The sequence below is a fragment of the Triturus cristatus genome, chromosome 3_1 (assembly GCF_964204655.1).
Source record: "Triturus cristatus chromosome 3_1, aTriCri1.1, whole genome shotgun sequence".
NCBI classification, from domain to species: Eukaryota; Metazoa; Chordata; class Amphibia; order Caudata; family Salamandridae; genus Triturus; species Triturus cristatus.
The window spans coordinates 381,519,565-381,545,930 of record NC_140583.1 but is presented as its reverse complement, the minus strand read 5'-3'; the positions used below and the strand labels follow the sequence as shown (position 1 = coordinate 381,545,930).

The 26,366-nt window shown below is 43.4% G+C and overlaps 1 protein-coding gene across 4 annotated transcripts in view; it reads right to left on the bottom strand.

Moving 5' to 3' along the window:
• WDR72 (WD repeat domain 72) overlaps positions 1–26,366 on the bottom strand; it is a 1,103,881-nt gene that overhangs the window by 635,693 nt on the left and 441,822 nt on the right. For all 4 annotated transcript variants that reach the window (XM_085644161.1, XM_085644164.1, XM_085644162.1 and 1 more), the window contains exon 13: positions 24,376–24,559. In XM_085644161.1, the coding sequence (XP_085500287.1) occupies positions 24,376–24,559 (184 nt within the window). The remainder of the gene's footprint in view (positions 1–24,375; positions 24,560–26,366) is intronic.

The following is a 26,366-nucleotide window of genomic DNA, read 5'->3' as shown; positions in this document are numbered from 1 at the left end:
CTCTTTCACCTGCTGGACTGCACCCAAAGGAACTCTGGTCAGTGAACTCGAACATTGTGTTGTATCTAGTTGGGGTTTGTTGCCACGACTACTTTGTGTCGTATTTGTCCAGGGCATTCTGTCAACAATGAGTAAGAGCAATATGAAAGGGGGTGGGGGTGGGGGTGGGGGTCTGGGTATTGTGGGGACTCTTGATGCCTTTTTTATCAGGGCCGAATCAGATCTACTCCAGGAGGTTGAGAAGACGCAAAAACGGTTGTCCCTAGATCTTAACCGACTCCCTGTGGGTATATCTCAGCCTGATCTTGTATTACCGGTAGATCTAGTAGAAACTAGGGCGGTGTCAATAGCCCACAAGGCCCAGATACATCAACCAGCCCCCATATCACCGGTATCAGCTTTGGACGCTTCACTCATTGAGACTGAGAATTCTATTGTTAATCAACCCACCCCTTCCAATATCTTTACCCGTCAGCAAAAACTAGCGACCTTAGGGAATTGAGGGGCTGCTGGTCCCACTAGTGTCACAGCCAAGAAAAGGAAGGCAGGTAACATCCCAACCACTTCCCATCAGGCTAGCAAGGTGTCAAAAGCTAAAGGCTCTCAGGGAAGGACGGGCAGCGTAATAGAGGCTGTCACCCCAAATAAACAAGGGCCTTTAAATGCAACCCCACAGCATTCCCCCAAACAGATTGAGCTGGAAATGGAGGATCGTATCATTTTTAAAATAGAAGAAAAATTATCATCCATGCCTAATCCAATTCTTTCTAAACTAGGGGATATAGATTGCAGATTGAGTAAAATGGAGAATCAATTATCTCTGTACCAACGCGTCCCAGTGGGGGAAGGGATAGAAGGACCCACTGACCGGCCCAGGGAAGCAGCCATGGCACAAAACATTCCATCTGAGGGGTTCCTTAGAAGGCAAACTACCAAGACTCTAGCCCCTCGTGCAGAGAGACGTACTGTGGAAGTAACTTGTCCTAACCTGAGTAGTGGACCTGAGTCAAGCATTGAGCCTGTGCGAGGTCGGGACTATCTTACTAACCATCGATCACATAGACTGAATCAGTTTAATCTACCCCCCGAGGCCACCCTCTATACTGTTATCCTATCAAACGTGCCTCCTTTGCCACAAGGCACGGAGGAACACTGGACGTCCCTCAGAAATAAAGCCCTTCATCACCTAGACAATCTTACTGGGCTTGGCAGTTGTCTGTTTAGAGATTTTAAAATGACACGGAGAATACCGTGGATTGGCGATTCAGAGAAACAGAGCAATGGGGATTGCGTGGTATTAAATTTTGCCTCACCATATCTTGTTAATCTCATTCTTGAGAGAGCAGGGACAAGGAATCTAAGGGGTGTAGGCATTAATATCCTACCACTAGGGTTCTTTTATCGAAATACTGCCCCAATAGAAAGACACAGGAAACAGTTGAATGGCAGAACTTCAATCCAGGGCCCAAATGAGTTCATTGTCCCTACATATAACCGATTTGAGACACTGAGCAACCTTGGGAAAATAGATTGACTGGGCTTCCCAATATCTACAAAGGTAAATTTGGCTAATGGGTTACCTATTAACAACAAGCTCTCAGTAACAAGCTCCCAGACAAGGAAGAATCATGTGGGGACAAGGATACTCAGCTGGAATATTGCGGGATTAAATAACAAGTCAGATGATGTTAGGTGGAAGGACTCCCTAAGTGAGTGTGATATTATCGGGCTGCAGGAAACCTGGGACACCAAAAACATGTTCCATCTGGACGGCTATACAGCTTATTGGTCCCCAGCAATTCCCCCTCCTATGGGGTGGGCTAAGGGCGGGTTATTGACCCTGATCTCATTAAAAATCGAGGGCACTCACATTAAAGTGGAGACCGGTACACCATATTGTCTGGCTGTCCAAATTTCAACTAGGGATGCAGGTGTTTGGCTTATTGTTAGTTTTTATAATTCTTTTGAAAAATCCTTCACAAATGAACACTTAGTTAGCCTGCATGATTTTTTGGTGTCATATAGCAGAGAAAACCGAAATAGTTATTCTGTCCTCGTGCTAGGTGACTTCAATGTCCATTGTTGTAAAGAGAATTGCTACGTTTGGGATAGCCTGGGACCAATGAGTGAAGAGAATACACACTTTGAGCATTCTCCTCAAGGTCTTTACCTTGAGGAATTGGTGGTAGATCATGATTTGATTTACCCAGCGGGAGAATTGTCAGTCCCTACATTTAAAGGCAAGGGAACAGGATCTACTATCGATTTTATTTTTATTAGTGCTGCATTGGCTAACAGGGTAAGTGGGTATTGTGTTTCCTGGTCCATTTTTAGTGACCATAATCCCATCACACTTACTATGGTAGATGACTTAAAGAAAACGGATAAATCTAACAGAACAGTGGGTAACATAGAGATATGCCCCACGAACCAAGCTCGCCGCCTGAAATGGTGCCGGGTAGTACCAAGGGAGTTTTACGCTAACTTATGGGCCGAGGTTGGAGATGAACTGGCCATTTGTCTGGGAGAGGGCAATGTGGACGAGAAAGTCATGGGGGCATTCTCCAAAATTTGTGCCCAAGTTGACAGGGATCTCAAACGACCATGTCAAGTTCGAGTCAACATAGGGCAGGGGAAAGGTGGTTCGATCATAACTGCTCTGTAGCACATCGGAACCTGTTGGCCGCTTTGAAATCCACTCCATCAGATAAAATAGCCATAGCTGGATTAAGGAAAACATATAAATTGGCGTTGAAGAATCGAAAAAAGGAGATTAGGGAGGATGCCTGGGATGAGCTCCTCTCCGTTGATGTAGTTAATAATAGCGCAAAATTTTGGGCAGTGGTGACCAAGTCCTTTTTTCAGGAATCCAGTAACAGTGAACTTGACTGTGGTATCCAGGAACAGGCGTGGCTAAATCACTTTAAATCAGTCTATGAAAGGGTAGTCACTAGCATTAACCCTGACTTTAATGTGGAGAAATACGCCCTGTCTTTTACTGAGTCAGAGGTGGCTGAAGCAATAACTCAGATGACGAGCAACAAGGCCCCCGGACCGGACGGCGTCGCGGCAGACCTGTTTAAAGCAGACATTAAGATCTGGTCAAAAATATTATATAATGTTTTTGTTAATGCCTTTCAGCTAGGTCTGCCAAGTACATGGTCGGAGTCCGTAATAATACCCATCTTCAAAAAGGGTAATAGAAGGGATCCTAGTTGTTATCGCCCGATATCCCTCATCGACTCTGCAGTTAAGGTGCTCGGTAGGGTCGTGTTAGGACAACTCACGGGATGGCTTGAGGAAACAGATACCCTTTCAGCCCTACAGTATGGCTTTAGAAAGGGTATGGGTACGATAGATCCATGTTTAAATTTACATCTTTTGATCGGAAAATATACTACTGCCAAGAAGGGTGCACTTTACTTAGCATTCATGGACCTATCATCGGCCTTTGACTGAGTGAATAGGTCCAAACTCTGGACCATGCTCTTAAATCTAGGAGTTGATAAAAATATTGTATACTTCCTTGCAGATCTACATAGGGACTTATCAGCCACCGTGAGGTACGACCAGATGGGCAACTGTACTAAAGGTATTAACATCACCAATGGCGTTAGGCAGGGGTGCATTTTGGCCCCCCTACTTTTCACGCTCTATATCAACAACCTGGATTCCGCCTTAATTGCAGGTTGTAAAGATATTCCTCGAGCCGGGAAATGTTTGATCCCGGCGCTTCTTTATGCGGATGACGCTGCCCTGCTAGCCAGAACTGCTGTTGGCCTTCAGTCACTCTTAAACCTGTTTGCAGCCTTCATGAGATCTTTGTACCTTACTGTAAATTTTTCAAAATCTCATGTAACGGTAACTGGCTGTAAGACTTTGAGGGTTAAAACCTTCTATTGTGAAGGGAACATAATAACTAGGGTTTCCACGTTCCCGTATTTAGGAGTGTTATTTGATGACCAGGGCTCGTGGAGAACTCAAATTTTTGCTAAAAGGAATGTCTTAACTAGAGCCACATTGGCGGTCTTAGGCTTCGCACGCAAACTAGGAGCTAGACCCATGAAGGCCCTCCTAAAAATTTATAGAGCAGCATGTATTTCCCTTGCAATGCACAGGGCTGACCTGTGGGGCATTAGGAATGTGAAGGCAATCCAGGTGGTTGAAGATAAGTTCCTCAGGAACATATTATCTGTTCTGCAATCGACAGCCAGTTACATTGTTCATCAAGAATGTGGGGTTGGTTTTGTCGAAGATTTAATTGCTATGGCCCCCCTGTTAAAATGGATTGTAACCTGGCTAAACCCTGATTTAGGGCTAAATCGCGCAATTCTGAAAGATTGCCTGGCCCTTGATTATGGGTCCCGTATTCCCTGGCTCAAATATGTTTATAATATGTCAATGAGATTGGGCAGACCTGACTTATACAACTTCCCCGAAAAATTGGTGAGGGGAGATGCTAAGTGGGTTAAAGAAACATATTTGCGAATAGCCACTATGGCCAGAGAAGAGAGAGAGAGCTGGTAAAACCGACTGTAAGGGCACACCAATTGCTGAAGACCACAGTGACCATGGAACCATACTTAGATTTGGTCACGAACCCAAACCACCTATTCCTACTGGTTAGATTTAGATTAAATCAATTCCACTTTTTTTGTGGAAAATCGCCAGGCTGGAAGAGAGTGGAAGACCTAGGCGCCTGCACATGTGATGATTTTTCAGGTCAGGACACCATGCACTTTATTTTCTTCTGCAAACACCTTACTGGTATCAGGAAGCGTTTTATCTTGCCAATCTTAGTTAATAAGGGCTTTGTGCAAGCCAAGCCAGCACTCCGGTACCTGCAGTTATTGTCAAATATGTGGGAAATTTTTAATCTCTCTAGTTTTCTCTCTGCTGCTGTAAAAATTTTAAGGAGAATTAGCAACACCTGAATTGCCTAAATGTTTTAGGAAAAATATATTTAATTGATTTTGTTGCTGTGGCCTTTGCTATGCTTTTAATGTTTTTATATGTTAATTAAGGTTTTAAATTTTTATTGACCTACATGTCTTTTTTTTAGTATGCTTTTATGGTTTGTTTATAAACCGAATAAAGTAAATTTGATGATGATGATGATGATACTCTTTTAAACGTACCTACTCTGAGCTCCAAGTTGACTTTGCTGTAGGTTAACTTTATATCTATAGCAATTCTTCATTTTCTCTTGCACTTCTTACTCATAGCCGATCCTCCTATCTTCCTATTTCCCTCTGTCCTCCTTCTCTTGTGCTTTCTGTGAACCTATACCTTGCTTATGTTTTATTTCCTTCCCATAAGAGAGCATCACTCACACCAACATCCTTGTCTATTCTTCTGGCTATCCAGAACGGTCTTAGTTCTAAACAAGGTCTTGGAATCCTCACTTGGTTTAGGACATTCTCTCCTCCCCTGCTTTAATAGTATGGGATGGTTCCCTTACACGTATACATTGCAATTGCTTTGCTTATGATCACACTTGTCTTTACTGTATCAACAATGTTCTTGATTGTGGGGACGTTGGTTTCCAAGTATATAGGTACCTCTTCTATGAAGCACTCTAACATCTTTAGTCCAAGCTCTCTCAAGAAAAATGAGAACAAATAAATAAATTATCTTAATGGTAATTGCATTAAGTTAATTACACTGTGTGTCCCCTGACAGTGCATCAAATCCATTTCCCTGCAGGGAGCCAGTGCCTTGTGCCTACCAGAAGTTCTGGCCCTGCATTCAGGAGATGCACACAGGTTTCTTTGCTGGAGAAGTTGCTTTCAAGAGCACTGTCAGGGATTCTGGGCAATGTATTTACCTTAATATAATTATCATTAAGGAAATTGTGTTGCCGGCTCCTGACAGTGCTGCTAATAGAAATTGTGTTGGACTTTTTTTTCAATTTCTGCCTCTAGTAGATAAACCCCTATTCTGCTCCCCAGGCAGAAAAAACAGGCTAAATGTGCATGTTTCCGAATTAAACTGAATATTTTGCCTCCTACTAAAATAGCTATATGCTAAAAGAGAACATTCATAGCCCAAATATCACAAGGCTTAGGATAACGAGACAAGGAGTCATTTAAGTTAACTCCAATGGGATCAAAGACACATGAAATTAGGATTTGGAAAGGTCATTGGCGAATTAGACATTTTTTAACATGACTTTTTAATCCATAGAGAAGGTGTATTTTTTATCTTTAAAGTTTAACATCACGTTGCACAAGGTTTACCCAGCGACTATAATAATGTCTTTTACCAGTAGGTGTTGGCACATCACTTCATTACTTTACACTGTGTCCATTTTTTAACGATTGCTGTTAAAATGCCTGCTAAAGATTGGCACTCTATTAGCTCTACAATAATAGCTGCTTTCCTTTAGAATCAGCAACCACCACACTGATTACCTGCGCTTCTACACTTCAGTTTTCCTGACTCCACATTTGTGAGCCTCGCAATTAATTATCTTCCATTATAACCATCGTCAATTAGCTCCGAAGCTTGTCCAGATTGTGAGTGTGCTGAAGAAGCTAGAATGTAATGATGTTATTTGAAATTGGTGGGACAGTAAATGTGTCTCTTGTTAATTATTAAAACAGATAACTTTTGTTTTTATTTATAGCGTCCAGAAATATCCGGCCAGCCCTCAGCGCTGCCGAGGCAGCCAATCTTTCTTCTGAGTCTCTAAGATACACCGCAGCGTGCTCTTCCGATGGCTCTATGCACTCAGCAATGACACTCGCTGTCCGAAAATCAGAAAACATTGATCTAAGCTCCACTCCTGTCATCATTCTCATTCATGTTTCTTTTGGAAGAACATAAATGAATAATTTCGCGTGTCCTCAGTGATGACCATTTTGCATGCAGCCATTTTTAAGTTTCTTCACCTACATTGTGCCTCCCAGATTAACAAAGCACTCAGTGACATACCCCGTGTATTTGTAAAGTCGACACTCCCCCAGAAGGGTATCTTGGAGCTGCAAAGCAGGGGGCAGATTTATGTTTCCTGGCGCATCCCTGCAAATCAGCAGGGATGCGCCAGGAAAGATGCGTCACGCAAGTTTACCCTTGCGCCACCACAGATGCGCCGCATTTACAATGCAGCGCATCGTGGCGCAAGGATAAACAGATGCGTGACGCATCTGATGGCATAAGGGCGGTGCGTTGCTGGAGTCGTGTCGCAAGCACGACGCAACTCCAGCATTGCTCAGAGGCTGCCCATACCTAACATGCTGCGTCATGCCTTACGCCTGCTTCAAGCAGGCGCAGGGTTTTGACGCAGCAGCGTCGGAAAAGTGACGCAGTGAAATCTTGTAGATTTCACTGCGTCACTTTTCCAAGGCTTTTTCCGAGGGAACGCCCACCCTGCATACATTAAACCTGACGCAGGTTTAATGTAGTGCAGGGCTTTACAACGTGACGCATCTCCCTAGATGCGTCACGTTGTAAATAAGGCGCAACATGGCGCATGGTTTACGCCGCATACTTCTTTTTCATGCTTAGTACCATGTGAAGAAATTCAGACACTTTTCTATGAACACACAGATGGGCCATGTCAGCAACTTGTGCATGGGAGGTGCTAATTTAAGAACAGGGGTGCGCTAAAATCACGCAATTACAATACATTTCATCAAAATTATGCGCAATTATAAAAAAAGGTCAATCTGTCATTTTGACCTATATTTTATCACAGAACGCGTCCTCATTTTAAGTTTTGGCTCGAAGACAAACTTAAACAAAAGCTCAGCGATCAGACACTCATGTTCTGTTGTTCCGAAGCATTGGCTGGCTATCGTTGCAGTGAATGCTGCATTTCACTGTGAATTTTAACAGCAAATTAGTCATAATTATGCAATGTGGGGTATTTTGGGGAACTTTTTATAACAAGCGTAGCACGAAATTGTGCAAAATTATGCTAGCATAATTTAAATTTCACCCAGGCCTATGCTCTATGCCATGTACTTATACTGATTGCTGTTGAATAAAATGGCAGAGCTGCAGAGGAGACATGTTGCCATAATTGCTATTGGTAACTAGTTGATTTCACGGGAGCTCTACATATTGTTTACTTCTTTTAAAAAAATGCCCTTCTGTCTGCTTCTACACAGGTTCCATCATGAAAGTTAAGGTAGGACATGCTCTCTGGTTTACCCCATCCCTATCCTGTTTAAACCAATGGGAGAGTTCTTCATTTGTCAGCAGATTCTGCGTTGTTAAACCGCTCCAAGAGGCACTAGAAGGGTACCTAAGTTAATAGAGCCCTTGGGATGAAACTTAAACTTCCTCATACTTATCGGAAAAAGCTTTGAGATATAAAGAAATTCAACCACGAAAAACAGTTGATGTAGATGCATGATGCTGTTTGACAAAGATTCCAGAAAATTTTGGTTAATTGCTACTTCACATCTCAACACGAGGAAAAAAATCTCCTGCCACAAATATCGCCCCTACAGTTTGGATAGACGAAATTTCAAAGTAATTCCACGACAGCAGAGCCTCAGTGGATTAGAGCCCTTTTGATCTGAGGTATGTTAATGGAGAAGTGAAGGTGTATTTTTTTTGCTGTTGGATATACAAACAGCTATTAAATCTTCTCATAGCACCGGGGCTCTGGTCCCTAATGGCATTCCGGTCTCCTTCTTTATATCCACAATAGACCACTGCTTGACAATTGAAAGCTCACTCTACAATGCTTGCTGCACCAATAACACTATCCTGGATTCCTGGAGACGCTCATTACTGGTCCCTATTCACCAAAAAGGATCAGATAGATCACCTCAGAACATTTGTCTCATTGTAAAATTGGATGCCGAAGGTAAAGTATCTGAAAAGCTACTTTTAAGAGATTTCAATAAGTGGGCTACTAGGAAAAAACGTATTTCTTCTTTTTCAAACAGGATTTCTTAAAGGCTTTCGACACTTGTAGAAAATACCCTCATAAGTAAAGAGAGCTTGTTTATGCAGCTTTTGATTTTACTACAGCCTTTGACAAAGTCAATAGGGCAATCATTGGAATCATTCAAATATGTGGGTGAAGATAAGACTTACATCTAAATGGGGTCACCTCAGGGAAATGTTTTACAAACAAGGGTGTGAAACAATGTTGCTTTTTGGCCCTGCTATTTTTTAACATATACCTAGTGGACCTGTCTAAAGTACGTCTCCCAGAAAGAGCCTGCCCCCCCAAGCTGGCAGATGTGAAAGGTCATATCTTATAGCAACACAAAATGATGATGGATGGAATGCTGAACATTCTCAAACTTTCACCCCCAGTCACAGATTTGGGTTAAATCCATTGTTATTTTGCTTACCATACCGCCCCAGTTTGGACCCAGCAATATGCAAATCAATCATGACCCTGCTCCCCATGGGAACAGTCCAGCCTACACTGCTAGGCCAGGTCCTACCTGGATCTGAAAAAAAGCATCATGGGACCAGTTTTGGGGGAATCACTTCTCATCAACCAGGATAGCTTGAATCCAGTGGCACAGCTAGCACAGGACACATGTCAGAGCATACCTTTACTAATATAGGGAGACTATAGCAACACAAAAAGATGATGGATGGAATGCTGAACATTGTCAAATATTCACCCCCAGTCACAGATCTGGGTTATATCTATTGTTCTTTTGCTCACGATGCCACCCCAGTTTGGACCCAGCCATATAGAAATCAGTCTTGACCCTGCTCCCCATGTGAACAGTCCACCTGAACTGCCAGGCCAGGACCTCCCTGGACCATAAACAAGCATCCTGGAAACGGTGTTGGTGTATGACCCCTCATCAGCAAGGCTAGCTTGAATCCAGTGACATAGTGAGCAAGGGACCCACATCTTGTCATACCCTTCCCACTTAAGGCGATTGTAGCAAAACAAAAAGATGGACAAATTAATGAACATTGTCAAACATGGGCGGAATGCTGAACACTGTCAAACATTCACCCCGAGTCAGATTAATACCTGCTGGAGACACAATTCTGTTGGATCTAACCAGAGTGGGTCTCTGAAGGCAATTGCAAGAGCAATGATATTAAAATTAACATGTCTAAAACAAAGATCATTGTTTTTTGGTAAGAAAAATATAAGAAAGGCCACTGGGTGATCAGCAATGAAGCCATTGAGAAGGTGCCTCGCTATAAATATCTATGGATGTGGTTTGAAGAGAGGGGGGTGCACAATATCACACAAAACATCAATTAGGAATGTGGCCACCTTTTATTCTGTTGTCTTCCTAAGAACAATTTATATTTTGACACAACTCAAGTGTGTAAAGTGAAGGAGTGCAAACTAACTTTAACAATTCTTTATGCGTATAATTGTATTTTACATATAAGCTGGGTTACCGGATTGAAAAAATACATTGTAAGAGTTACCGCCAGGCATTCAGACTCCCTCCTGCATATGCCCAAGCACAATTAAGATTAGAGTTTATCAAACAGCTAATTCTAGAAAGATCTATTTGTTATTGCTGCAGGTTAAAGAGAACAGACCCGAATACTCTGATGATTTATCTTTGGACAATGATAAAGGTTCCAGTTGGTTAATTTATTTGGAAAAGGCCATAAAAGAGCTAGAAGCTAGAGACCTCAGGTTGAAGGAGTTTCTAGACAAATTATTTTCCATACTAGTAAATTAAAATACTGAACTCCTAGCAATTAAACAAGATACCAAAGATTTGAGTAAAGAATCGCATATTAAGTTGTTCCCTACACTATATGAACAGCAGATGGTCCCACATTATCTTAAGTAACCTTTATAACTGGAGCTAAGAATTACATTAAGGAGATATTGCTTTGGTTTGATCCCTATGAGAGCCATTTGGTACCATTCCAGCCGTTTATGCAGAGCAAAGTCTGAGTCACTGAGTCATGTCAGCTGAATCTGTCCTCACCTCCTTTTACATCGAAAATACTGGCTGTGACCAATGTTTAGATGGTTATCAATTCGAACTTGTCAGATAGCAATTGAAACTCGCCTTACAAGCGAATCTTGTCAGTTGATATCTTGCTTCCTTAATATCCTGAAATTTGTCTACTAATTTGTGTCTGTTTCGATCATTGTAATGAATTTCATTAATTAGAGTGGATAAATGCACTTTTAATCCCTTCTGTGACATAATAATTTTTGTCGATGCTAATTTCATAACAATTGCACTTTTCATACTTTTGCTACATACCCATTTTAGCCCATTAAGACTCGGAATGTTAGTACTGAGTTTTTCATTAATGAATTCTATGCGTTTGACAGCACAATTGCACTTTTGGTGCTTTTGATGGCATGATTATACTTTTGATCCTTAGAATATATAATTAGACTTTCGGTTCATTGTTACAACTGATTTTATTAAGAGTGATTATATATGTAATGCTCGATTAGACTTTCTGCATTTGGTCTATTTAGATGAGATATTTAATCTTATCAGCGATGGTCTCTTTTAATGACTTTTATGTATTTTGTGGCATGGCTGCACTTTTGGACCTTCTGCCACATAACCATTGTTGCCTATGAAGACTCAGAATGTAAGCATTGAGTTTTTTAGGTCTCGCCTGATCCAGCGCTTGCGCTGATCTGGCCGAGACATTTTGTATACAGGCTTTTCGAAGTGCTGCCGTGGCCTAAAGCTTCAGTGCACGTGAACGTGCACGTGCGCAGCGCCATGTGTCTTTCCTAGCACGCGATCGTAATCGCGATCGCGATCACTTTCACTTTCGCAGAACCAAGCAGGCAAATTATGCTTGTGTACTGAGCTGGACTTGCGTCTCATAGTATGTTTTCAGCGCCATGTGTCTTTCCTAGCACGCGATCGTAATCGCGATCGCGATCACTTTCACTTTCGCAGAACCAAGCAGGCAAATTATGCTTGTGTAGTGAGCTGGACTTGCGTCTCATAGTATGTTTTCAGTGCTCTTAGCCTTTGGTAAAACAGACAGGGTTCACATGCCAGCTCCATTGTTCGCATCATGCTACTGCCACATTAGCGTATTCAGGCCTCGCACTACTGCGATGCGTTACCTGCGGTACTGCAAAATACCATAAGAACAGATGACAGTGAGCTAGATGCTAGCGGCCTGTACTTTTTACATGGGGAGGGAGAACCCCGCACAAGCTGGGTTAACAAGTGGTCCCTGCTAACGTAATATGGCCATAAAACGCCATCTTGGGGTTGACGTGACGTTACAAAAACCTCTGGGTTTTTACCTCCATCATGCCTCAATTTATGATTGTTTCCAGAACCCCGATAACACAGGATTATCCTGTGCACTGTCTGTGTGCTGCCCATAAACCCAAGCCCTGCTGGCACTGGAAACCTGGTCGTATATAGCCAACACAACAGGTGTTATTCCACCCGGCGATATCCCAAATCACCCCCATAACACCTGCATGTGCCATTGACATAGAATGGCATGTACGAGATACCCTCCCATCACTCCGGGAATGGAACTGCATCAGTGGGACCCAACGCAAACCACCCCGCCAACATGTCTTGTACCGCAACCTTGGCGGCTCGAGTTCGCCCAAACGGACACAGGTGACAACTACCCCACTTGCTAAAAACCGCCCGGGTCGGCCCCTTAAAACGTGTGCAATGCTCTAAGCGCCACTTGTTTGTATAGGCACTGCTTGCTTGTACCAGGTGTCTAGAGAAGAGGGACAAAGCAAAGGGGTTTAGGGGGTGACCCTAGGCACAGCCTATTTGTGGCAGACACTTAGAACAGGCAGCCGCACACAACACACCGTAGGCCCTGCCTGTTTGTAACCGGTGCCCAACCCATGAAGGCAGGCACCGAGAGGGACCCTAAACACTGCTTGTTTTGTGTCACCCAATACCGGCAGATACAAAATGACCCAAGGCACTGCCTGCTTGCATCGGGTGCCCAGTGCCGTCATTCCTAGAGAGGGGCCCTAAGCACTGCCTCTTTTTGGTCACACGCATAGACAGTCAAAAATACCCTAAGCTCTGCCCTCTTGTATCCCTTGCCTAGAGTAAGTATGCACACAAAGCGTCCCAAACGCTGCCGGATTATATACTGCATTTTTACACCCCAACGTACTGCCTATTTCTGCACACATACACCCTGCCTATTCGTATCCCCCACTTGATGGGGCCAGAAAGTCCGTAAGCCCCGCCTGTTAGTATCACTCGCTTGGAGCAAGACTAAACGCCGCCTTTGTATCAGGCACCAGGTACAACAAAAAACCAGGAGGGACCCCAAGCGCTGCCTTTGTATCGCACGCTTGGGACGGGCAGACTCAAAGAAAGTCTGTAACGCTAATTAGGTGTATGACTCTCCTAGTATATGCAAGCACACCGTGTGACTGCCAAGATGGAAATAGCATAAATGATAGGTATGCAAATATTTGTTTTCATAATGAGGCATTTATTTCCATAACAAGACAGCTCACCTGGAAGGATTGTTATCGTACAGCAGGAAGCTCAACTATCATCGACCTCTAGGCCCCAATAAACAGAGATGTTAACCTGGGATGGAGCTGTCACATAGTTCTTCTATAAATGACAGAACAAATAAATCCGGATGAGCCGGAAAATAAGCACAGCCAACTGGAAATCAGCAAGCTGTAGCTTGTCACGGACCAATCGCACCGCCGCTTACATCTCAGCACTGCAAACTGCTTTGCATCTCGAGATTCAGGATTACTGTCCTCCTGACAGGGACAACTCGAGGTACCCCTTGGCCAGCAGCCAGCACCATGGAGGGTGAAAATGCAAGGCGGACTATAGTTCCCTTGCCTTCAATACAGTCTTTTGTTTCCATTTATATGAACGACGGCTGTAGTTGTAAAGCAATACCTCCTGTAGTACAAGGGATAAACACAAACAGCCAATAACATGAGCAAGGCATGATTGACAGCCATGCTCACAAAAACTAAACCTAAACAAGCATTTGCAATGCAATAGGTCTCGCATTTACGCGAGTTTAAGCTATTGGCATTGTAAATGACAATGTGTTTTATTTATTTAAAAAACCAAAACATAAATAAAAAGCATTTTCATTTACAATGCCAATAGCTCAAACTCGCGTAAATGCGAGACCTATTGCATTGCAAATGCTTGTTCTTTAATGATTCTTATGCATTTGATGGTATGATTGCACTCAGAATGTTAACAATGAGTTTTTTGTATTTGAATTGTTGATCCATGTTGCTCACATGTTTTCTTGCTATGTTTTTAATTAATCTTTGCAATAAAGATCATTAATTCATTCGTTCAGCAGCTACTAATTAGTGAACATTTGTTCAAACGCAGCTACCTGAAGGCCTGATTAGATTACATTTACAACTGTAGTTACCATATTGCACACAGACAAAAGTGACATTTATTTTAGAGATGAAAGCCAAATCAATGTTGACATTTAATATGGAACAAATGTTGTTTCGGCAGTTATTTGGTTTCTACTCATCCCTTCATCACACAAGCTTTAAAGAGTTAAAGTTTGCCCTGCCCCCTTTATAGCTTCTATTTGAAATGAGGTTCCAGCAAAGATCTGAGAAAGAGAGACACCCTTTGGGGCATATCAAGAACAACCGGCGATAATTATCGCTAAACGCACTTAGCGCTAGGATAATTATCGCCGGCCTGCTTGGATTTTTATCGCTGAGATAGCGTGCTATTAGCAAAGCTTATCTCAAAAGCGATAAAAATCCTCACGCTAACTGCCTAACGTGAGATTATCGCTGGAAACCCAGCGATAATCTCACGTTAGCTTGTTGATAGGGAATCACAAACTAAGCCATGATATCCACCTTCCATAGGATATCAAGGCTAAGTCAGTCCTGAAGCAGGCGTAAGGAAAGTAGCGATAACATGAGTTATCGCTACTTTTCCTGCCGCTATGCTTCATAGCGTGGGGCTTGATGGTAGGAGAAATGTCGCTAAGGTCAGGAACGCCCACTTTGCATCTCATTAGAGATGCAAAGCTGGGCGTTAGGATTCCCCACGCTAAAGCAAGGTTTCACGCGTTAGCATGACCTTGCTAATTTGGCGATAAAATTATCGCCGCTTTTCGGCCGAAAACGGCCGCAAAGTGGCGATAATTTATTATCACCTCCTTGTAAATATGCCCCCTAGTTTGTTAACTGTTAGAAGACTATTGCAATAAAATACCGCCACAGAAAATCTCCCTTCTTGATACAGAAGAAAATATTGCTTGGAATAAATGCTGAGAGCACCCGCACCTAAGACATATGGTCGACGGAGGAAAATGTTTTGCGACCTAGTTTATTCTTTGATTATCCTAAACAGAAACATCATCACAGCAAATTGCTGGTGGTGGAAAAAGACCAGAGATGCTGTTTAACTTTTAGTATTTCATTATACCATCTTCTCAGCCGCATCCGATGGGCCGGTAACCACTAAGCTTTTCTGTCGTGGGCTTCACGCTCATCTTACTTCAGACAAAGATTTTACCCTATAAATAACATCCAGACTTCCTCCACTAAATGTCTGGAACTAATAACAGAAAAATATTCTTCGTTTATCAGCAGGCTCCATGTCTCTTTACTATAGGTACCTACTTAAATGTCTTCAATACCTTCTTAAATGGAATGACTGCATCAAGAAAAACAACTTTCCAAACAATAACAAGCTAGGAAATTCCATATGCATACTATGCTGTGATAACACAGGCTAAGAAGCAATATTATGCAGCCAGCATTGAACAGGTGCAAAATAACTCTAAGGAAATCTTCACGATAGTTCAGAGCTTTACATCTACCTCGACGCAGTCGAGCTCACTCCCTGCCACAGAGGCCTGGTGCGATACTCTGTCCAATTTTTTTATGGATAAAATCTGCACGATTCAGGCGGCTTTTACGCCCTGCTCTAGGCCTCTATCTGACCCCTGGCCTTGTGTCCCTACGCCTGATATTCCTAGGCACTCTCTGCACGCTTTCTCTCCAGTGGATTTGCCTAGCTCCCTCAAAATTTTGAAGGGTTTGAAATCAGGCTCGCCCCTTGATCCCTGCGCGGCCTGATTGTTGGCAGCAGTCGCGGAGGTCATTAACCCAGAAGTGAATATCATCATAAACTCTTCCCTTCTTGAGGCTCGTGTGCCAGGGGTCTGGAAGCAAGCTAAAATCCTCCCTCTTCTAAAAAAGCCCACCCTTGACCCCCAGATCCCAGGGAATTACTGCCCCATCTCCCTCTTGCCTAGCCTAGACAAAGTCTGATAAAAGGTGGTGACCAGAAAACTTACTGAGTTTGTCGAAGGATCGGACCTCTTGCATCCAGCCCAATCAGGGTTTTGATTCTCCTATATCACTGAGTCAGCATTGGTGGAGGTCTCTCAGGCCATTCGTGACTGTCTGGATGCCGGGGGGAGAGCAGCTTAAGTAATGCTTGACCTGTCGGCAGCGTTCAACACGGTCCCACACTCACTGCTGCTCACCCGGCTCACTGTGATTGGCGTCTCAGGCTCTGCCTGGGGCTAGCTTAGGTCCTTCTTGGAAGGGCGGGTGCAACAGGTCTGGCTGACGCCGGCCGCGTCAGCCCCCCAGCCGGTCGCCACAGGGGTCCTGCAGGGGTCCTCCCTTAGCCGCCTTCTTTTTAACATCTATGTCAACCTTCTGGTCTATTTGGCCGAGGACTTGGTGTTAGAAATGGGATTTCTGGTTGGCTAGGGCCTGCGCCAAAGCCAGGCAGAAACCACCATTCTAGTCAGGGCTGGGGAGTTACACGCCAAAGATAACCCCTGCTCACCCCCTTGGTAGCTTGGCACGAGCAGTTAACATTCCCCATGCATTCCTATGGGAGGGCAGGCCTATCTCACCACATGCACTCTGAGTGCACACGCACTTTACTCTGGGACACAGGGAAAGTGCGCAGAAACCAAAAATCACTACCACCAGGTCACCAGTAAAAGCAAAAAGTTCAGGGGTGAACCTGCCAGAAGGGCCAAGTCCAACACTTGGGGGCTAAGGTGATTGCCTAGGTAGATGACACCCAGCTCCTTTTTACCTGGAAAAAGGATGCAGACTCTGTATCCTCTGTCCAGCAACGAAGACAAGTCGGAGATTCTACTCTATGGTAATTTTCCCCCCAGTTTCAGAGACACGATCTGGCCTCCAGGGTTCCCCCTACTTGACATCTAATGGGAAAACCGCTAAGAACCTGGGAGTGTAGTTCGAGGACAATCTATCCTTTTCTACCCAGGTAAAGAAGCTCTCAGGAAGCTGCTTTGGTCTCCTTAAAACCTTAAGGAGAATTCTCCCTCTTCTACCTAGGCCTGCTAAAGAGACGGTCATCCGAGCTCTGATTCTCCCCGTTTGGATTATACCAATGCTCTGTATGTGGGCATCCCAGGATATTCATTGAATAAACTCCAGGTTGACCAAAATGCGGCTGCCAGGTTTATCCTTGAAATTCCCATTAGGAGTAGTGTGCGCGAACATCTACGCTCACTTCACTGGCTTCCTGTGGCCGAACGGTTTAAGTTTAAATCCCTTGTTATTGCCCATCATGCCCTCCATGGTCATGGTCCCGCCTATGTGCGGAAGCGGGTTTCCTTCTATGTTCCGCTGAGACAATTACGTTCATCAGCACTTCTTTTAGCTCAAGTGCCCTGCTTCATTCGCCACAGGCTGGGCGGCTGTTCCTTTGTCGTGAAAGCCGCTCCGGCATGGAATGCCCTTCCTTTTGCGTTTCGCAATACTCAAGACCCTTTAGCCTTTAAGAAAAATCTAAAAACCTATCTTTTTGCCTAGTGTTAGTTTGCTGATTCCTCTTGGTTTGCGCCGGGACACTCCTCGGAGTAGCTGCACTCTTTATAAAATTATATAACAATACATAGTGTGCTCCCCTTTTTAGGTTTGGCTATGCACAGCTTTAATGACTGCCTGGGCTCAAATCAATGCAGCCTCCAACATAGAGAGAGGGGCTTTCCATGAGCAGAATTCGGCCTTTTGGCTGCTATTGGTACACACCTCCAGGCACTGGCTCCATGTGGGGTCTATTTTCTTTGACCAGCTCAAGGTATTTTGCTGGTTTACATTTTTGCCATTACAAATGAATTAGTTCATCAGATGCACGTGGCTACTCTCAACCTCAATGCCTCCCTCCAGCTCCCCAATCCTAATGCATGGTGGAAACTGCTACTCCCGTTCACAGCAGCCCCTCCAGAAGTCAAAGAGTGCCACAGGTGCATTCTGGCACTGGCCCACTCATCCACAGCCCCAGAGCATCACCTGTGCACATGCCGACTCAGAAAGCCACTTACCCTGCATATCCTGATGAGTGCTTCTGGAAACAGCTTACTTTTAAAAGATTTGTATTTGACTTTACATAGTCTAACTGAAGGCAGCTATCAAAGTAAGACACAGGAACCAGGCCCTGGGTCAGATAAGGCAGGAGGAGCACAGTCCCGCCTCCAAGATTCTACCCACAGGCAGGTGTACAAACAATATCTGCATCAATTGTTGTAATTAGCCATAGCCATAGACAGATGTGCACTTTCTCTAAAGTATCCCCTCATCCATTAAACTGTTGCCATTTGAAGTATGGGTAAATGAACGTTAAAAAGTCACCAAACATTATAGGATTGAAAGCTTATTGTCTTAATCCTACTTTCCCTGACATATTGGCAGCACATCTGCCTGCCCCCGACCTGTCAACCTCTCAACCACACTGGTGACTCGTCTCCCTGCCCACTACCTCCTCCTCTGCATTAAGAAATCCAACTTTGGGCACTGCAGAAGATCCCATGGCCTCTGCACCAGCTGCATGCCCATCCGTGGGTCTCAGCCACAACGTCTCCACCACACAGCTAGTGCCTCTCCCTGTTTCACAAGCCCTTCCCCCAGGGAGGATAGATCAAATCCTAGAAGCACAGGAAAGCCCATGGCGTCAGCACAGACTACATGCTACTCAACACCCCCCTTCCTCACCACACTAAACTGGTGGTGCTAACAAGGGGGTGCACGGGTGAAGCAGTAAGCCACAGCTAGTGCACTTGCTTTAGGATGATGTATGACAACTTGTTAGAGCTGCTTAGGAAAGAAAGATTGTTGTATCTATGTCGTCTGCGATGAGTGCACAAGATGACATTTTTGGGATACTGCAAGAGGATAGTCAGAGAATATTTTTTCTTTTTCAAATTCTTTCTGATTAGGTGCCATCTGAAACAAACCTAACCAACGAGTACATAACAATAGGATCAAGGTTTAGAAACAATGCATTTAACTCAGTATTATATCTGATATAAAATATAACAATCCGTTTATTTCCCTGCAACAAGCACTAATACCTAACCCATTGCTATTGCTCAATAATTTCGATCGGTGTCTATCCTTCCCTGACATGGTTCCTCTATCCCTCTTGCTATTTCCAGTGCATAATGCCTCCATGAATAGAACTGTGAATAGTCTGCTGGCAGCAAGGCAGTAAGCTGCCTTGCTGCCAACAGACTTTCCCAGACTACACGCACCATAAGATAACACAATACAGATGGTGCGGTGAGGAGAGAAAAGAGAAGCAGGAAGGGCTCTGGTGGGCACCCCTAATAAGCGGGGACACAGAGAGGCACCATCATAAAGAAAAAAAAAGAAAAACAGCAGGGGTGAGTAGTCACTGCCCATGAAACCAAAACAAAAGTAGAAAAAAGAGGAGGCAGGCCATGGAAGCCATGCAAATATCTGTGTCTCGGTATGCCGCTTCAAAACGCTGAGGTCTCCGAGACATTGGGTTACTGGTTGACTGGGGTGTGAGTCCTAGTCAAGCAGCAACTACAATCCTTGTCCAGATGAGGCACAAACAACCCTAAATTAACCTGCACTCAATCCCCGGTACCTTGGCATAGAGCATTCAGGCTTAACTTAGAGGCAACCTGTAAAGTATTTGTGCAACACTTCAAAGAGTATTAGAATGAAAACAACACACAAAAGGGTTCCCACACCAAGTTAGAAAAATAAATATTTATAATAAATAAGAAAAGACCAAAACACCAAAAATCCACAGATCTGGATCTATGCTATTTTCAATATTGCAGGAAAAATGGCGCTAAAAAGCCCAATGCACCCTCTGAGGACATCTGGTTGCACTGCACTGCGACAGTCACACATTCAGGCTGACCACAATGGAGCTAAGGTCAGCTGCAGGGACTCAGTTAGGCAGGCGAACAAAGTACCTTAAATCCTAGTTTGCAGAGCATTGCAAGGGTCCGTGTCAAAGATGCATCACACAGCAGAGGCGATGCGTCAGTAATGAGCTGCAGCAAGGTTGAGGTGCGAGGGCCTGCATCATTGTCGAGGAGCCAATCTATGGGGCTTCTGATGTTAAGTTCCGCATCATCGGTGTGTCACGCAGTCGGAGCAATGTGTCACTTCTAAGGACCTGCGAGGCTGCGATGCAGAGTCTGGAGTCGTCATCGAGGGTGCCGTCGAGGAGGGATGCGAGGGCCCACGTTGAGAATGCGTCATGCAGAAGCGGTTCCGAAAAGGATATGGGCGGGTGAGGCAATGCAGGTCTTTGCAATGGGTTTGATCCATGCATCAACAGAAATGCATCGGTTCTACTTTAAGTTTTGCCACATAGCAGGTGAGATGCTTCAGTTCTGCTGGATACACAGAGGCTGGCAGAGCACCTCAGGCCCAAGTCCAAGGGTCCAGGACTGTGGTGGCACCACTTGGCAGGGAAGACTCAGAGATGGCAGAGTCCAGGTGTGGGGTTCAAGGTTGTTCTGTCCCTGAAGCTCGAGTCATGAGGCCAGCCAACTAGCCCTGGGAGTCACTTTGTGATCCTGGGTTCAGCAGATTCCGGTCCAGGTCTTCTCACCCAGGCAAGATGGCAGCAGGTCAGCCCCGAGGGACAGCAACCCTTCAGTGCAGCAGTTCAGCAGAGTGGCAGTCTTTGTAGGAGCACAGCTGTTCTCCTTCCTCGTAGTGTGTCCGCTGATCCAGAGTAGGTGTCTGCGTTCCAATATTTATATCCAGTTGTGCCTTTGAACTGGGGGGAAGCTTCTAGAGGCATGCCTTTGAAGTGCACAAGTGCCCTGCCATCCTTGTCCTGGCTCCAGACTAACCACATGGGGTATGCAGCCTATTCAAGTGTAAAACGGGTTGTGACCAGCCTCTCCCTCCCATACAGTCAGTGATGTCCATCCAGACACACCTAAGCTCCCTACTGTGTTCAAATATCTAGGAGGAGTACACAAAGTCAAACTGTCAACTACACCAGGCCATGTAACTCAGAGACAGGGTGCAGGCACCAGATGGCTAAGACAAGAAAAAGCCAACTTTCTAAAAGTGGCATTTTCATGGCAATTTAACACTGCACACACAGGCTGCAATGGCAGGTCTGAGACATGTTTAAGGGTGCTACTTAAGTGGGTGTCACAATTAGCACTGCAGGCCCACAATTATAATATAATTTTCAGGCCCGGGGCATAGGTGGTGCCACTTTACAAGGGATTTACAAGTAAATTTAATATGCCCATTGAGTATAGCCAATTCTACCATGTTTTAAGGAGAGAGCACTTTAGCACTGGTTAGCAGTGGTATAGTGTACAGATTCCTAAAGGCAGCAAAAACAAAGTCAGTAAAACAGGAGGGTTTAAGGTAAAAAGTCAAGGGTAAAACCATGCCAGCGTGCAGAAAAATAAGTTACGCAGTGAAATGTGGGTGGCCACCCTCTGATGATACTTGATGAAGACATCTCCCTGGGACAAGCACCGATGCAAATAGCCAGTAGATCCCTCTGCAAAATGTCTGGAAAGAGAAATATCAATATATACGTACCTAAACACCCTCTCAGAGGCTGCTATCTTCATTATTTGTAATTCGTTTTTGAATTATTATTTATTTAATCAATTCAGCATGAACAGGATCCAAGAGGGCTTAAGAATGATGTGCGTTGATGACAAATTGTACAAAGAACAAGAAGGTATAGAGTAATAAACCAGTGAATAGAGTAAATAAGTGCTTTCAGAGTCAACACTTCTGGTATGTGTTGACCAAAAGAGGTGTGCACAAATAATATATTCACAGTCACAAATTACGGGAGGAGGAGGTGAGAGGGATCCGCAAAAATCCTTTATCCATGGAATGGGCTATGTTATTATATCGCTTCAAGCAGTTAACCCCTGGCGAAGACCCTACAGACGACACACCTACACTACCGACCCTGCAAGTGCAGTCTCAAACCCTGACCGTCCAGCCCCTTAATATACCGGGGACATGATCACATACAAAGCAGCATTATAGTGCATACTATCACAGTTGCCGGTTGGACATAAGAAGAGGTTCAATCGCGATTCATTGGGGCGCCACACCCACACAACAGCTCGAGCATTTGTTTGCGAGGTCCGGCCGTGAGCTTCCATGTCCATCCCCTAGTTTGTACCTGTGTTACACCCCAGTTCAAGTGACATATTCTTTATCAGAGCCCATAGGGTATACACATCGTTTTGTATTTGTTTGTTTCTTTTTATCGCCAACTCTCCATCAATCTATGCAGATGATATGTGATACCGCGTACTGTGCTATATGGCATAATTACTTGATAGATCTGTATAATGTACAGTATATAAAATCTGAAAATGTCAATAAAAATATGTTACAAAAAAAATACACAGTCACAAATACAAATGTACACAGGGACTAACACACACTTGTTCACTTCTTGCGCGCCATCTGTTATGGTGTGCATGTGTACCTACATGTTTCCTTGGTGTACGCCTATAGTGCTGCTTGGATGCGCAACCACTATATCAACCTCAAAACTGGATTTGGCAATACTAGTTTTCTTTGATGATCAGTGGATCATTAAATTCATTAGTGGGAAGTAGATTACCATATTTGCACAGTTACATGGATTCCCAAAAGTGTGAAACCCTGGTTCTCCACTACATCCTAAGCTAATATGAGAATGGCCAGGCTGTCTGTCAAGGCCTCCTAATATGGAGACAACTATTTTAATAATTAGATCTGCAATCAAAGCATGCCACATTTGCTTATATAAGCACATGTGTGGACCCCACTGGCACGTCGGACACAACTAAGGAGGAGGAGAAGGGGGAACATTGCAGCTGCTCTGCTTGAAGTATCCATGTCTGCTGGCAAAGACTCTGGTGGAGCCATTCTTTCCTATGTTTGAATTATTGTCCACTAGGACCTAATCCCAGAAACTAGAAGAGGAAGAGTCCTGCTGTGGCACTCACAACATGTTTGCACATTGACTGCTAACTTAAAGGGTATGTGTGGTGGGTTACCTTTCCAGTGAAGATCCTGAGGTTTAGGAGGTTTGAACAGATTCAGGGTGAGAAGAGGCTGCTGACTACTTCACTGGATACCAGATAACACATTTGCTTCTGGAGAGACTGGGAATACCCATTCCACTTGTGAAAAAGCTCTCACAAATACATTAAAATGATCTGGGTCATTGGTAGTCAGTGCAAGAAAAAAATAGGGCTTTAAAACTCTTCCACAAATTACTTTTGCCTGAAGAAATTGGAACACTATAATGTAGCAATTGTCTTATTTCAGTCAAAGAAGTATCTTGCTAAATAACCAACTCACCCCGTCCCATGCGGTGCTGTCTTTTCTATTAATACAAATGCTGTTCACCAAAGTCTGAACTTACTTTTCCAAATACACATTTTGGCTTTGTATCACTGGGACACACTAAGCTTAAAAAATATGTATAGATGGAAAACTTCACCATCGTCAGGTATTAGGTCTCTCTGGTCAAGAATGAATGCTGGTCAATTTCACTTGGTCACTTGCACCACTAAACTACCAGCATTGCCAGAGGGGTCGTATTGCCCATATCTGCCCAGCCTGAAGGCCTAGCTTGATACTGCCTTGAGGGATGCTCCACTGCCTTTTGAAAAATGAATGTCTTCATGCAAATTTAGAAATCATCATTGGAACCTTTAACCACCTCTAGTACAATCACGTGAACTTATGAACTAGCAATATAAATTGCCTAGTTTACTATAAAGAGGACATTCGGACAATATTTGACTTTTGACCTTTACCCTTAACTTAATGCTTTGTACATTTGTTTTGAATGTGGCATGTTCCCTTTCTCTATGTCTTTGAAACAATTAATTCTTTCCTTTTTCACTTGTATATGGTCTAGATCTTTAATATATTTAGACATTGAATTGTATTGTGATTGGTTGATGTACTGACCACAATACTTGGAATTTTTTTTAGGTGTATTCTTTTTCTCTAATAGCTTGCCTGTGGATTGTCCTACAGACTGAGTTTAGCAAAATTTAAATATGTTTCTGCTGCCCTCTTATAAATCAGAAATAGCCTGACCAGAGGTGTAGAAGTGTCTGATACACGGACAGAAAATGCAAATGATAGTTTGGTAAATGACAGATAAAGAAACATATGGAGAAAATGTTGTTTACCAGTTTCAATGTCCCAGACATAAACAGAGCCATCTTCACATGCTACAATTAATAGATCTTCAATAGGATGATAGTTGATTGTCTTCACAGGGGAAAGATGTTTCCTGGCATGCAAGAGACACACTCGATCTTGAAGATGCAGGAGGGCCACTGAATGGTCACTATGTATACTGCAAACACTTAACTGTTAAAATAAAAAGGAAATGGGAGTGGCTACAGTTTAGCAAAACGCGTAGTCCTTAAAAAAGAGCATAAAATACAACACAATCTATTTCCCCACAACTTCTTATATAAAATGCACTCACCCAAAAAACATACAATATAAAATGAGTTGTTAGGAGAGCAACCCCATGAACCAAAACAATCAATCTAAATACACAGAAAACACTCATATGTCAATCTTAGAATAATGACATTTGTGTGTGGTGCATGCAATGTGTTACCAAATACTGTGGAATTTAAGTACAATGATTTGGGTTATAGGGTGAGTGATGATAGGGGTTGCTTCTAAGCATTGCTCCTAGGGTAATAGCAATGATGCAATGTAAAGGAAATGTTAATTTCCATTGACATATTTTTAAAGGTGTGCAAAAATCGGGTAATTTGCTTTAGTGTAAATATGCAAAATCTTAGCAAAGTTATGCAAAATTAGCAAAATGCAAATCCGTCATATAGAGCTACATTTAGTGTAAAATATGTACTTGCACTAAATATTGATGAGTGAACACATTTTGCGCTAAAAACACAGTGCAATGCACAAAAGCACTGTGATCATCAGCTGCTCGTGTTCTGTTGTTCCCATACATTCATGGTAAATTATTTCCTCCAATTGCGAATAATTATACAAAGAGGCCTATAACATATTTGGGGAATTTCGCTTAACAAGAGTAACACAAAATTGCTAACATAGCATGAATTATATCATCATAATTTACATTTTTCTCAGGCCTATCTATACTTACAGTAAGTACATGGCCCACAGGGCTGTGAAACACCTTAAAGAGAGTGCGGATATCATCTAACCCACACATAGAGGTCCAGGTGGACCTTTTTAAGAAGAACACGCAGCGCTTTAACAACAGTTTTTAAAGGACAGACAGTTGATGAATGCTGGAAGTACAAACATTATTCATAAATGAAATCAACATACACAAAGAGCATTGGATTTAGAATGTAAACTTTTAAAAGAGGACTAGACCTTGGTAAAAACAAGGCTAGGAATTATGGCCACAATATAAAGGAGAAGACATTTGCTAATCGGAAGTTAAAGGGGAGTGCAAGAGGTAAGGGGAAGGAAGAAGAGGACAGTGTTAATTACTTTCTGGAGAGGGGCAAGTTTGAGTTGAAGGGAATTTAATATCACTGAGCACATAAAAATAATAACAAATCTTGCCTTCTCCGTACTCATTTTGGGGATTTCAAGAATTATCTTGGACACAATCATTTTTGACACAACATCACCCTGCTACAGTCCATCCATTTTCTTTCTTTTTTACTGTCTAGGATTGCTGGGGCATGTCTGAACACTGGATTGAAGAGGCCTGCTAAATGGCACACACAGCAAGGACTGTGCCCTAAACACAGTAAACCAGTTTTGCTAAAGCAACAGGCCTTGGCCAAACATAAAGGCACAAAAACTGAACTAACGGTCCTTAATTAATTGCTGCAAAAATGTTTCCGTCACCCACAAGTGAACTATAAAACCAAGTAAACAGGATGAATGGCAGTGATTAGTAAAAACTCCAGCATATATAGTCTCGTTTTTAGGTCAAGCCTATAGTGGCATCGCCCATGCACTGCTCGCTTTGCGAGACATGCAGTATTCAGTATGGCGTGGAAGCTCTGTGTAAGCTCTGCCCACTCTCCGCCCATCTTTTTCATTGGGTTAGGTGCTAAATGCTGCCTTCCGATTGGTTTTAGGCTTGTTAGTCCCTCCTCATGACGGCCATGTCGTCATTTGTATTCTTCCATGGCTACTGGCCCCTTTACTG